This window comes from Engystomops pustulosus, chromosome 7 (assembly GCF_040894005.1).
Source record: "Engystomops pustulosus chromosome 7, aEngPut4.maternal, whole genome shotgun sequence".
NCBI lineage: Eukaryota > Metazoa > Chordata > Amphibia > Anura > Leptodactylidae > Engystomops > Engystomops pustulosus.
This window is the reverse complement of record NC_092417.1, coordinates 46,445,035-46,458,875: the sequence shown is the minus strand read 5'-3', so window position 1 is coordinate 46,458,875 and position 13,841 is coordinate 46,445,035. Positions and strand designations below refer to the sequence as shown.

The 13,841-nt window shown below is 41.6% G+C and overlaps 1 protein-coding gene across 3 annotated transcripts in view; it reads left to right on the top strand.

The window, feature by feature from the left end:
* ARMH4 (armadillo like helical domain containing 4) overlaps window positions 1-9,572 on the top strand; it is a 115,602-nt gene extending 106,030 nt beyond the window's left edge. For 2 of the 3 annotated variants that reach the window (XM_072115764.1, XM_072115765.1), the window contains exons 7-8: window positions 7,568-7,702; window positions 7,842-9,572. In XM_072115764.1, coding sequence (XP_071971865.1) covers window positions 7,568-7,702; window positions 7,842-7,910 — 204 coding nt within the window. In that variant the 3' untranslated portion in view covers window positions 7,911-9,572. The remainder of the gene's footprint in view (window positions 1-7,567; window positions 7,703-7,841) is intronic. The other variant, XM_072115766.1, reaches the window with a different exon arrangement.
* The last annotated feature ends 4,269 nt before the right edge of the window (window positions 9,573-13,841 follow it).

Below are 13,841 nucleotides of genomic sequence, written 5' to 3'. Positions count from 1 at the left end.
AATTGCACTGATACCCTATAACCTGAATGAACAAGTGGCGCAGACTATAGCTAATGCACCTTCATGGAGTGTCCCTGCAATACACCACCCCACTCTAGGACCCAGCCTAACCCTAACTCACATCACACCACTAGTTAGAGGGGGCATAAGGTGGGGAAGTTGCAATTCCTGGCCTTGTGCCACTACAAGCCCTGATAACCGCCCTCCTTAAGATTTAGTAATAACTCTGTCCAGATCAGTCCTATGTCGTTTCCCTTATAAAGCAGCCAATTTGCAGTAAAGTAAAGTACAATAGAAAAGCCATTAAGTCACCCGCCAACTTGTACATTACTCCTCATCTCGCCCTTGTAATGCCGGTTTTTATGCTTCTTTGAGTTTGTGTCATTGTCCCTGTTTGTGGAATTATCTTCCAATTCTTCTCCTCTATTTACTGTCACCACTGCCCAGTTTTCCATTTTCAAAGTGGAATTGCTCCTCAGTATCGATCGAGGCAGAGCCTTGGTAAGGAGCGAGCGTCAGCCCTCATTAATCTCCCTCTATCATGTACCTCCAGCATTGCTCTAAGTGTAAAGCAGTCAGTTTCCCAGTAACAAATGGGGTAATTCTCTTATGGAGTTTTCAGTTTCCATATTTTTTTTTATTTTGTTTTTTAACCTGATAAATCCCTATAAATATAAATGGTGCATGCAAAGGCATTTTTAGGATTCTGATTATTCTATGATATTGGCCTCTTCTAAATGACTAGAGTTCTTCTTTAAAATCTTAAAGGGAACCTGTCACCAGGGACCTCATTTTCACTAAAGACAGGTTGCGGAAGCCCATCACACCTGCAGTGCAAAAATGCCTCTCTGCCTTTTATAAGCATTTGCATTACAATATGGTAGTATATAATAACTTACATTGCACACTGACAAAATTCTGGGGTAGTCACAGGGGTTGGGCTTTGGTTTGGAAGCATTTAAAAAACAACATGTGACTTGTCTGTGTTACTTACTCCTCAGATCTTAGCCCCCAGCTTTGTGCTTCTGTACAGCTCCTCCTCCTGCTTCTTCTCAGAGGTCACAGCCTGGTGAGCTGACATCAGTGGGAGAGGGAGGAGCTTTACAGGAGCATAAAGATTGGGGCTAAGGTCTGAGGACTGAGTAAGGCTGCATGCACACTGCCGTGAGCCCGAAGCACAGTAGCACGGCGGGCACAAGGCAGCGTGGGGAGAGGAGGAGGAGGTGAGCGCAGCTCACCCCCGCCCCTCTCCATAGCGATGTATGGCCGCGGCGCCGTAATACGGGAAAAGATAGGTCATGTCCTATCTTTTCCCGGGCTACGGAGCGGTACGGTGCCGCACGTGTGCTGCACCGTACCGCTCCCGTAGGGCGCCGCAAGCCCATAGAAGTGTATGGGGAACGTATATCGGCCGCATATACGTCGGCCGTATATACGTCCCCCATACTGTAGTGTGAATGCAGCCTAACACAGACAGATCTCATGTTGGTTTTTGAAATGCATTCAAACCAAAGCTCAACCCCTGGGACTACTCCAGGATTTTGTCAGGATGCAAGGTAAGCTATAACACACAATTATTTTGTAATGCAAATGCTTATAGAAAACAGGGAGGCATTTTTGTACTGCAAGTGTGATGGGCTTCTGCAACCTGTCTTTAGTGAAAATTAGGTCCCTGGTGACAGCTTTCCTTTAAGACAATAACTGAAGAATGCTGGAACCTCAGATCCACTTTTTTAATTTTTGGAACAAGGGATAGTATATCCAAGGAGATAAGTCTATTGTTGGCTTTTTGAAGGGTCAATCTGTTGTGTTTTCACTATTGGACCCCCTGCTTCCCCGTACTCTGTCCTCACAAGGAGCACTGAGGATGCTGATATTGTAATGCATGCCACTATACTGATGTGTGCTGCTTACGTAGGGGAATTCTAACTGAGCGTCTACTTGAAGGTCAGTTTGGATTTCTTTGTGCTAAGTGGGACAGGAAAGGTTACACCACAGACACTCTGTAAATAGGCTAATACACCATCTCACCCTACTCTTTATGTTTCATTAGTTTAAAAAAATATTTACGATTTGTCTTCCACATTTTGTGGATATTGCTGAGTTTGTATTTTATTGCTGTCTTTAAGGAGGTTTTCCCACGAAAGAATATTCGAAAATTTCATTCCCCTAGTGATGTTAACACAATAAAGATCATTTTTAACCCTTTACTTCGCAATTTTACCCAGTTGTATTGCTGTTTTAGCTCCAATCACTCAGTGACAGTAAGTGCAAAATTCCAGGGTGTGGGTGGGGACTCTCTAAGCAGACACTTCATGATCCCTCTATTTCTGTGAGCTGGCAATGGGGTTACATTATCAGGGTACAGGTTTATATACACTTTCATTTACCTTCTAACCATTGTACTAGTATCTGACACATAGAAAGAGAGAAATGAGACAGACCAGAGATGATGAGATCCATGAGATGCCTATTACATACAATGACACAGTCAGCTCTCCTATATCTCTGCTATTCCACAACACACTAGATCTGCTGTGCCTCCCCGATAAAGAACTTATATGTCTATAGCTTGTAGTTCTCCTCATGCTGTTGCCGGCACAAAATCAGTGTCTGTGTGAGCTCCGTCCTAGACTGCAGGGGGCGGTATTAGAGTGCAGTGGGGTGGGGCTAGAGTGCAGGAACAGAGAGACAGAAACTCAGCTCCACGGCCGTCACATAGAAATCCAAGATGGCATCCCTGACCCTAAGTCGCAAGTTCCAGGGTCGTGGCTAGGGGCAACTGAATTTGTGTACAGCAGGACTGATTGTGTACAGACAGGTTGGACTTATATCTGTGAAATACTTTATTTTTATTAATAACAGGGAATTAGAGAATGTGTTATTTTCTTATTTTGAGTACATTTGAGAAACTTGTCTTCATGGGAATAACCCATTAAAGGAAACCTACCACCAAAATCTATCATTATAAACAAGGGACACTTACTCATAGATCCAGGCACCGTGACTGTGGTAATCTTATAAGATGTAGAGCTTAGTGTATGTATGTCCACTAAAGGAATCTGCACCTTTGCATTTACAATTACCAAATTTTGCCATCAGGTAATCTGATGGTAGATGTCATTTAACTCTACCAGGACAACACCTACCTTTGTCAGCGTTTGTACAAACACTGCCCCTTTTCAGACCCAAGCCAGGCAAGTTGGACTTTTTTCTGCAGATTGTGAGCAGGTATGGGCTTTGCAAACCGGGCAACTTATATAACCAAATTATGGCTTTTTACACTCAATAAAAGGCCACAGGTATGTATACATTTTCATCAAGAATAAAAATCTAAAATTGGAAGACTTTCCTACTTTTGAGTGAGGAGCTCTTTCATAAGCCCAACTCTTTTCAGAATGGGGGCATGTCTGAATTTCCTGTGACTGTCCCTGAAATTTGGGACTATAGATGGCTTTCTACCCAACCTTTGTCATCAAGAGTCACCTACAGTATATCAAATTTTCAAGACATGTTGGATTTCAGCTTGAGGGAAAAATAAGTTCCCAATGGGGACCACTACTTTGGTTGAGAAAACGATTCATAGTTGAAATGAAGCATGTTGCATCTTGTTGCAAAAGTGCATGTGTTGCATATCTATATCCTCATCTGTTTGCTGTATTTTTAGTAAGTAGGTTGTTATCTCTTTGAGATCACCAGCTTTTTCAGTAAACCAGTTCATTGTGGTCGAGGCCCTTACTGTCCCCGAGCCCTCAGGGAGGTGATTTTGTTATGTCATGTGAAGAGCAGGCTAAATATTTCTGTCTCACATTAGATCCCTAGAGCAAAGCATCAGGGTTCTTCTACGAGCCGAGACCATGTGTTGTCTCCAAGAATCCTATCAGTGTCAGAAATGACATCACAGTCTTCAAGGTTAACGGATTGCTTACCCTAGAGAGGACAGCAGCCTTTAACCATTTCTTATCAACCTTCATCTATTCTCATCAGAAGTCCCTGGCCCACAGTCAATTTTAATGGGAGAAAATATATGAGAGAAGTTTTTCGTTCTTGGTAATACATCATGTTTAGGAGCTTAATCTCTTCACTGTCACAAGTTTTGACATCTGTCTATAACAACTCATGAAAAATCTATTATGATTCATGATGATATTAACATTTCAGTCTAGTCTAAAAGGAAACCTTTAGCACCAATACTTTAATATTTTTGCTTAGTAATTTTTTTCTCTACTCCCCACCATCACAGATTAATCATTGTCCACGTTTTTTTTTTTTCATATTTAAGTTTTATTGGATTTCAGTAACTAGTAGAAACATCATATAAACAATCGCATTGTCTGTATGTTCAGATCTCTACTGTCTGAACGGTGGGTGGGACAGATCACAAGAACAGGGTTTTTTTGTACCACAAGGGAACGGATCGGCAGGTCGGATATGCATGCTCCTACTCCATCTACTAAGATGTTCAGTGCTCAGCATTCCCCGAGGTGCAATTGAGATTAGGAGAGAGGCGACATCTAGACCTATTTTTCTTCACTTTTCCAAAGTGACCTTGGAAAAGGGCATGATCTCTGGAAAAGGGGCTTGGTCAGAGAGGAAATAGTCTGCGCGCCAAAAAATCTCTAAAGTCTAAAACAGGTCTATAGGTAGAATTTGGCAGTCTTAAAGGGAACCTACCACCACAATTCTACCTATAAAGGTAGAACGGGTGGTAGGTGGATGTATGGGACTTGAGGATAGCCCTTTTTGGAGCCAATCCTTACGTACCCACTATAATTTTATAACTTTAATACACTAATATTTAAATTCTCTTAAGCAGCTACTGGGGCGTGGAGTAGTCGGACATGAGGCTACACGTCGCGGCTACTCCACGCCCCAGTAGCCTCTTTTCTCCTCCCACCCTGACATCTTTGGCGTGCTGCCCCTAGTAGCTGCGCTCCCTCGTTTGGGAAGCAGGCATTCTGCACAAGCGCAAAATGGCCGGGCCGCAGCTGTGCGGCCACTGCTCCGAAGCCGGAGCTACTGCACATGCGCAGAACTCAGGCTTCTCGGAAGATGGCGCACAGCTATGAGGAGCTGTACGCCGAATATGTCAGAGTAGGAGGAGAAAAGAGGCTACTGGGACGTGGAGTAGCTGCGACGTGTAGCCTCATGTCCGGCTACTCCACGCCCCAGTAGCCGCTTACGCAAATTTACATATTAGGGTATTAAAGTTTTTAAATTATAGCGGGGACGTGGGGATTAGCTCTAAAAAGGGCCATTCTCATGTCCCATACATCCACCGACCACCCGTTCTACCTTTATAGGTAGAATCGTGGTGGTAGGTTCCCTTTAAACTGCAACAGATTCATCATTACAATGATGAATCCGTTATAGCAAAAAAATAATGTTGTCGAGCTCTGCACAGCTGGAGCCGGTGACACTTTAATAAATTCTCTCATTTGTGTAGTACATGAATAAGTTGGGTCTTTCAAAGCAATAGATCTTCCTTGGTGTTACTCTTCAATCCAGCTGAATGATATGGGTCTTACACAAGGGTCTCAGTGTTGGAGGACCTATGACCACCTCTGTGTCACCCAGGCTGTTATCCTAGCACAGAGTTTGCCAGGCAGATTGAATGACTCGCAGCATCCTCCTATAGTCCTGGGTAGCCCAGAACTTGCTGCGTTCAGCAATATTTTAAAGCATGGTCCTCCTGGGACTGCAGGAGGAGCAAGTAGGTGTGGACATCTCCTGCCCCACGCTTCAAGTGGACCCTGGAGGCAAGCTACAATGATAATCCAAATTTCTCCTCCTTCTTTCAACAGTATTGGAGACCTCAAGACGCGAACACGGTTGAAAGCTGGGGCAGAGCAGGGAACTGATAAAATTGCTGTGTCAGCACTTTGCGATAAATAAGTGGCGTTTTTTTGGCTGTAGTTTTGGCTCTCTGTCTCTATAAGACTCATCATCACTGCCCCATTTGAAATTTTTAATCTAATTAAAATGATAAAAATTCATCAAGATATCAAATCAGTATATTATACCATATCATTATTAGCCCCAAAAATTGACTTATACTAACAAAAAATTACAAAGATAGGAAGTGGACAACAATTGTCAACAGTGTAAAATAATGCTCGGTTTTATGGCCATAATCTCGTAAGCCTGACATTCTCCTATGGCCGTATCGGCACTGGTAGTCACCGGAGTGTGTAATCATGAAGATTTATTATACAGTTTGATCATTGTGAGAAGAAGGATAGATGGCAGCTGTTGAAAAATTGATACATTAACTCACATTACAGAGGTTTTACCAGAATTAATATATATTTTATATGACATAGCAAGAAATCTGAAGCAAAGGTGACCTTTAAGAGACAAAAGCTTGAATATTCTATGTTCTACTATCAGGGCTGGACCTTTCCAGAAAATACTAAAGTTATGGAAATAATTCATGAAGGTTTTACAATTTTCTTTGCTTAGGTGGAATTTTGATCATAATTTTAACTCATTCTTATATTTTAAGTATATGTACGCCTATTTGGATTGTGTCCAATGTGTTTGTGGACATCTGCATCAAAGCATCAATCTTGGAGGGCATTAATGAATAGTTTGACAACTGGGTATAACTCAATGATGGTGATGGGGTCCATACACAGTCTGGCACCATCCCAACAGTGCTAGCGGTATCAGATCCAGGGATGGTAACAACTGGATATAACTCAATGGTGGTGGTGGTGGGGTCCATACACCATCTGGCATCATCCAAACAGTGCTAGTGGTATCAGATCCAGGGATGGTAACATCTGGATATAACTCAATTATGGTGGTGGTGAGTTCCATACATAGTCTGACACTATCCCAACAGTGCTCGCGGTATCAGACCTAGGGATGATAACAACTGGGTACAACTCAATGGTGGTGGTGGGTTCCATACATAGTCTGGCACTGTCCAAACAGTGCTAGTGGTATCCGATCCAGGGATGGTAACACCTGGATATAACTCAATGGGGGTGGTGGTGGTGGGTTCCATACACAGCCTGGCACCATCCCAACAGTGCTAGCGGTATCAGACCCAGGGATGGTAACAACTGGATATAACTCAATGGGGGTGGTGGTGGGGTCCATACAGAGCTAGCGGTATCAGACCCAGGGATGGTAACACCTGGGTATAACTCAATGGGGGTGGTGGTGGTGGGTTCCATACACAGCCTGGCACCATCCAAACAGTGCTCGCGGTATCAGACCTAGGGATGATAACAACTGGGTACAACTCAATGGTGGTGGTGTGGGGGTCCATTCACAGTCTGGCACCATCTCAACAGTGCTAGCGGTATCAGACCCAGGGATGGTAACACCTAGCTGTCAATTTATGGATATATTAATTGTAGTGTTTTTTGAGTTTCTTAATTTTGCTTGAAGTTTAGCTACACTGAAAATTCTATGGATATGCTGAATAACAAATTTGAAATGTAATGCTGATGCTGGGCTATGTAAGGTATTACTTTTAATCTGGAGATTTCATAGGGTTAATTGCCCCAGAGAGACAGAGTTCTGAATATTTATGTGGCTGCTGTTTCCCATGCAGGCGGGATACATGTCTGGGATGCTGGTACCTGTGGGAGTTGGTATAGTCGGAGCACTTTTTATCCTTGGAGTTCTGTACAGCATAAAGATTATGAACCGCCGCAGGAGAAACGTCTTCAAACGACATAAAAGAAAGGTAAGCCACAGAATCGGCTCATCTATAGCCCCCAGTCTATGTCTATCCTTGACTAACCCGATACCTTACCCCAATCTAGGCGCCCCATATCCACAGTGCAGGACGCAGGTTATTGACTGGTCTTCCTTGTTTCCCCCAGCAGAGAGAGTTTAACAGCATGCAAGACCGTGTCATGCTCTTGGCGGACAGTTCAGAAGATGAATTTTGATCGGAGCGGCTTCAAACACCCTGGGAATCCATGACAGTTTTGCAAGAAAGAGAATTGAGTCCCTGCAATGTCACTGCTATCAGCCAGCTGTATAACACCCTGTAGTGATTACCATGCATTGAGGTCGACGGCATGCTGTCTTGTACATGTTTGTTTTATACAACAGTGAAATGATCCGTGTTAATATGCAAAGTCCTTCTAGTGCAAGTGTGATCCGTTTTATAGCAAGCTATTTTTTGTACAGTCGCTGTCAAACACGCAGGAGATGTATATAGTAGGTATGAACACATCTAGGCTACAGCTACATGGGAAACTTTGTGACCACAATACCGAAAGGATATGTCTGTGTTCTTACAGAAACAGCACCACTTTATGTCAGAAGGTTGAGGCCGGTACTGCAGTTCATCACCATTCACATTGAGCTGCAATACCAAACACAACCTATTGACCTCTGTGGTGCTGTTTCTGGAAACCATGGTGGCTTTTCCCTTATTTTATGGCAATGTAAGTTCATGTTGCTACCAAACATATTCAGCACGGTTTCAGTGATAAAGTAACCCATGTTGTTTTAGCCATGAAAATATGTGGATGAATGTTTCAATTAAACTTATTACAAACCAGATGGTTAATGCAAAAAAAAAAGATTTAAGATTTTGGTTGGTGTCACTCATTATTTTTTTTTTTGCAGTATGTATCCTTTTTTTTAAAAGATTGTTCCAAAGGTAACTCCTTTTCTAAAGAAAGACACCCTGCCAACTAGTTGGTCCACCTCCTATGCCTAACACCGGGAGTATAATGGGGAATAGTAATATTTCATGGCCATCATCCAAATAAATGGATGACCATGTGATGTATGTATGGACCAAATCTTTGTTAAGATTAGAAGTTCTAGTTAATATAGGTGGGTTCTTGGCATATGACTTTCTTCTTTGACATCCATATGCCCAAACAGGGATATGGCAAAAAATTTGACAAATCCTTTAAGGGAGCTCTCCTAAAAATTTATCAAAGGTATTCCTCTTCTTTATGGCTTTATTTCTAATCTGCCACCCAAGAGAAACACAACATGAAGAACAGAAGACAAAAATGATGGAACCAATGAGGACTCCTGGAAATGGGTGGATTTTTGTTTCACTTTTGGTCACATAGATGTGAATAGCATTGGTCAAAATGTGTGAATCTTATGCAAAATAGGGCTTGGAAAGCAAAACCAAAGCTTTTGGTATGATTGTTAGTGGAAATGTAAGCTGTAGGCCTATGCATTTATGTGCCTATATACCTGAATATACCTGACTGCTGTTCTACTGAAAAGTATAGTGCACTGCACCATCAAGTAGAGCTTTAGCGGAGTTACATATATATATTGGTCCAGTGTTGGCCAAAAGGACACACCTTACGCATATATCTGGTGAATGGTAGCCTACAGGCTCTTTAGATGTATATTTTACCAGAGATTCAGTAATTGTAGTAACCAAGTTGTGCAAGAAACAGTAGTGTATAGGAATTCAAGAACATTCTAGGAAAGAAAGATTCTAGATTCTAGGAACATTCTAGAAGTACTTTGTAATTCATCATCTATATTTTATTAATAGAATTTACCTATTGTTGTGCCTTTAGATCCATTAATCAGATCTGTAGGTTTCATTTACAAAACAAAAATGTCCAAGTTAAAGAGTAAAATGTTACCCACTCCATGCAACTGGACAATACTCTCTCTTAGAATTAAAGGGAATGTGTCACCAGTTTTGACCATACGAAGCTTTAGACAGTGTTAGGTAGCAGCCCTGGAGAGCTGTGTAACCATACCTGTGTGGTTGTTAATTGCAACATAATAACACTCTTTCTAATTTTTATTAACAAAAATACAGAATTTTACAGATATAATTCCACACTACAGTACTCTCTGCCTCCTGCCCGTCCCCCTGCATTACAAGACCAGCTCAGACACAGGCATTTTGTGCAGAGACTGACTCTACTGGCTACAGGCAAGATAAGGTCTTTATAGCATAGCTGACTGTGTGTTTTATTGATTATGTAAAATAGCAGAGCTGAGTGTCATTGTGTGTTATATGCATCTCATGAATTTCATGATCTCTGATCTCATCTCTCTTTTTCTATGTGTCAGATACTAGTAGAATGTTCAGGAGCTTAATAAACCTGTAGCTAAACCCTGGACCCTGGTAATCTAAGGACATTGTCAGCACACAGCATCTCACAGAACTAGATGGATCATTATGTGTCTGCTCAGAGAGTTCCCGCCCACACTCTGGAATATTACACTGACCATCAGTGAATTATAGAAGAAGCCTTCTTTCATGAGCAAACCCCTTTAACCCCTTAGTGACGTGGCCTAAAAAAGCTCTAGTGACCGGGGCCTTTTTAGTAAATTTACATATGAGGCGGTTTAAGGCCATAACTTTTTGTTTTTGCGTGCTAATTAATTTTTTTTTGCTGTGTTTTTTTGGGACACATAGAGCTAGTTAAAACATAATAAAACTTTTAAGATTTTTTTTATTTTTAGTTTTATTTGGAAATAAAATTGGAAAAAGCCTTTTTTTACATATTAGTACAGATTTTTTTAAGTTGTCAAATTAACTTAAGCTGAACATTATTAATGAATTCCTTATTTTGTTTTGGTTGTTTTGATATATAATATGTATGGGCATGTATGTTATGGGCAAATGGGGTGACTATGGCAGTGTTATTTGCATTTTAGCGGGTGATTTGTTTTCTAATGGGAAATGCAAATGTATTTTTATGCAAAATTATTAATATTTTGTGTGTGTGTGCTTTTACTTTATATGTCCCAGTGAGGTCACAAAAGACCCCAGATGGACTTTTTCAGTTTTTTTCTCATTAACTTTTTTTCTCTTTTAGGCTGGTGACACAGATGGTGTTTTTAGGCCGTTTTTGCACCATTTGCGTTTTCAAATCACATCCGTTTTTGACCAGTTTGAATTAAGATAATTGGTCTAACCTGTCAAAAACCCATGCGTTTTTTACGATCTGGAAATGATCTGAAAACTAAAAACGGACCAAAAACGCCATGTGTGTCCCCACCCTTACAAGTTTCCCCCTGTAACTGTGGCATCTATAAGAGCCTCAGTTACAGGGGGAAACCACCACCTGTGACTAGGGATTCTGATCAGAGCTGGACAGGGTCTAATTAAACCCAGCGGCTCTGCTTAACCCCTTTAGACCCAGCGGTCACTCCGAGTTTACAGAGCCGGTGGCAGCGCCAGCTCTGCTCCTCCGTGATGCTGTGAGGAGCGGAGAAGGGGGAAGCGGTAATAAACCACATCTTCCTTCTCCCTACGGCAGGAGCAGGAGAAAACTGAATCCGGACCTGCGCCCGCTGAGGTCTAAAGTCAGCAGGCGGTACGCAGGGAGTTAGAGAGATGTCAGACACCAGAGTGCTCCAGATCCAGCTACAATCCGGGAATATAAATGCATTTCCACACTTTTCTACCAACAACAGACACTAAGGTATGGTTACACAGTTCTCCAGGACTGATACATTACCCTGTCTCCAGCTCTTTATGGTCAAAACTGATTGCATATTCCCTTTAAAGTTGCCAGAGTTAAGAGGCAGTAAATCTTTGGCACTGAGGTGTTTAACTGTATACTTTATACTTGTCACTGAATGGTAACATGAGGCAGCAGAAATATTGGGGTGCTTATCAACTGGAAATTGTAAAAAACTATGCTTTTTATGACCTATACCAGTGATGGCGAACCTTTTAGAGCCTCTAAAACCACTTCAACCAAAAGCCACTTATTTATTGCAAAGTGCCAGCACAGCAATTTAAGCAGTAATTTATTTCTCCTTGTTCTTTGACAACTTTCAATCCTTCAGCCTCCTAAGGACACCAACCCAGTTGAAAGGAGGAGGGCCAATATGTCTATCGTTGTAGGAGGATTCTGCAGGAAGATTCTTTGAGTCCTGTCCTGTGAACTTCATTGTGGGGTGATGGCCTGGGTGCCCATACAGAGGGCTCCGAGTGCCGCCTCTGGCACCCGTGCCATAGGTTCGCCACCACAGCCACATAAAGAGCATCTTAGTGACATAGTAACCCTACAGGTTGTCTCTGCTCTGATATTACTCACATATGTCATGCTCTGTGCATTTCTGCATTTTATAGAGAACGTATAGATGAATGGAAATTCATTACTTTCAGTTCTAAAGGGAACAAAGGCCTGAAGGACATGTAGGAATAACATGTGACTGATGAGACTGGTATATGGCTACAGTAGTTATGAACCCATACATTGACAAGACATACTCTCACTACAGCGGCCAATCAGAATCAATATTCCAGGCATTGTCGGCGCAAAGCGGAAAAATTTGGGTAACCTGCCGTAAAAACGCGATTCTGGCCCTTAGTAAATGACCCCCTATGAAGCATCAGAAACACATACACATCAGCAATGATTGGTAGCCCCAGCGGTCTCACCACCAGCAATCACCAGGGATGGCAAACCTTTTAGAGACTGAGTGCCTAAAACTCACTTATTGCAAAGTGCCAACACGGCAATTAAAGAAATAATTTAATACTGCTCTGTCACAGCTTTCAATTGTATTGGCATCTTGAGGACATGAATACAGTAGAAAGAAGGAGGAGAATTTTGAAATATTATTGTAGCTTCCCTCCAGGAGCTCCAATGATAGTCCAAGCCTGTCCATACCTTCTTGCTTCTTCTGTAGTCCCAGTTAGCCGAGGTTGTGCTACTTTAAGGTTGTGCTTTGCGTGCCTACAGAGAGGTCTTTGAGTGCCACCTTTGGCACCCGTGCCATAGGTTCGCCACCACTGTCCTATACTGTAGATTTGTGATAAATTAGGTTCGTGGGACAACCCCTTTAAGTCATCTTCTGTTTAGTCCAGCGCAATATTTCAGGACGGAAGTGACATGCAATAACATGAGAATACTGGAGCCTAGAACATAATGATTTTACTAGATATACAAGGCGGTAAACAAGTATACAAACTGTGAATTAGTCTTCTCAGATGTTGTCTGTAAATAGGGAAATGTCAGGATAATTACTAGCCTAGTGAACAAAAATGAAATCCTATCTCACTACTTATAGATGTGATATATTTTATGAGTGTCCTATAAAGTAGCAATATAACAATATAAGGCTAAGTTCACTCCAGGCTCAGTTCAGCATTCCATTATTAAATAGTTAAAAAAATAGCTCAGTGGCCCATGTATTTTTTTCCGCTATTAATAATGGAAGTGTAACGGAAGAGAAACCATTCCATTCACCTGTTTAGTTTCTGTTATGTTCTCCTAAAAGAGAAACAGAGAGCCACATCAGAATGTACAGAAAAGGGATCAGCAGCCGCTTTAATGATTAGGCTGACTGAAGAGTATCAGACCTTATCTGACCTTATAGGCAAGAACAACTAACCAGGGGCCAGGCCACTTTTTATTCTTGAGGGTCTTATTCTTAGAGGAACATACAGGATCTCAATTGATTGACGTAAAGTTGGACATGTGACTGAATTGAGACATCTATGAAATATATTCCATGTATGAAGTAGCCCAATTCCAGCATTTTTCAATATAGTGTAAACATGTGACAATACTAATATGTATGTAGAAATATTCTTGAATGCTAGTATGTGCTTGTCAATTTTCTACTGTACCGATGACGTGGACAGCAAGCCATGTCAATAAATAAAGGGGCAACTTTGAATTTTGACTTTGTAACCGTTGGTTTGACAAGAGAACTAAATAAATATCTTCTTAACATGTATTGCATGGTGTCACAGTAAAATTATATGCAAATCAACATGACCTGATATCCAATTAAAAAGGGTTCAACCTTCTGTTGCTTTATGTGTGAAAGCATTGATTATGTAGAAGTATCGGAACTGCACTTTGCATGGTTACATTTCTACACATATAATGGGGATGGTCGTTGGCTAG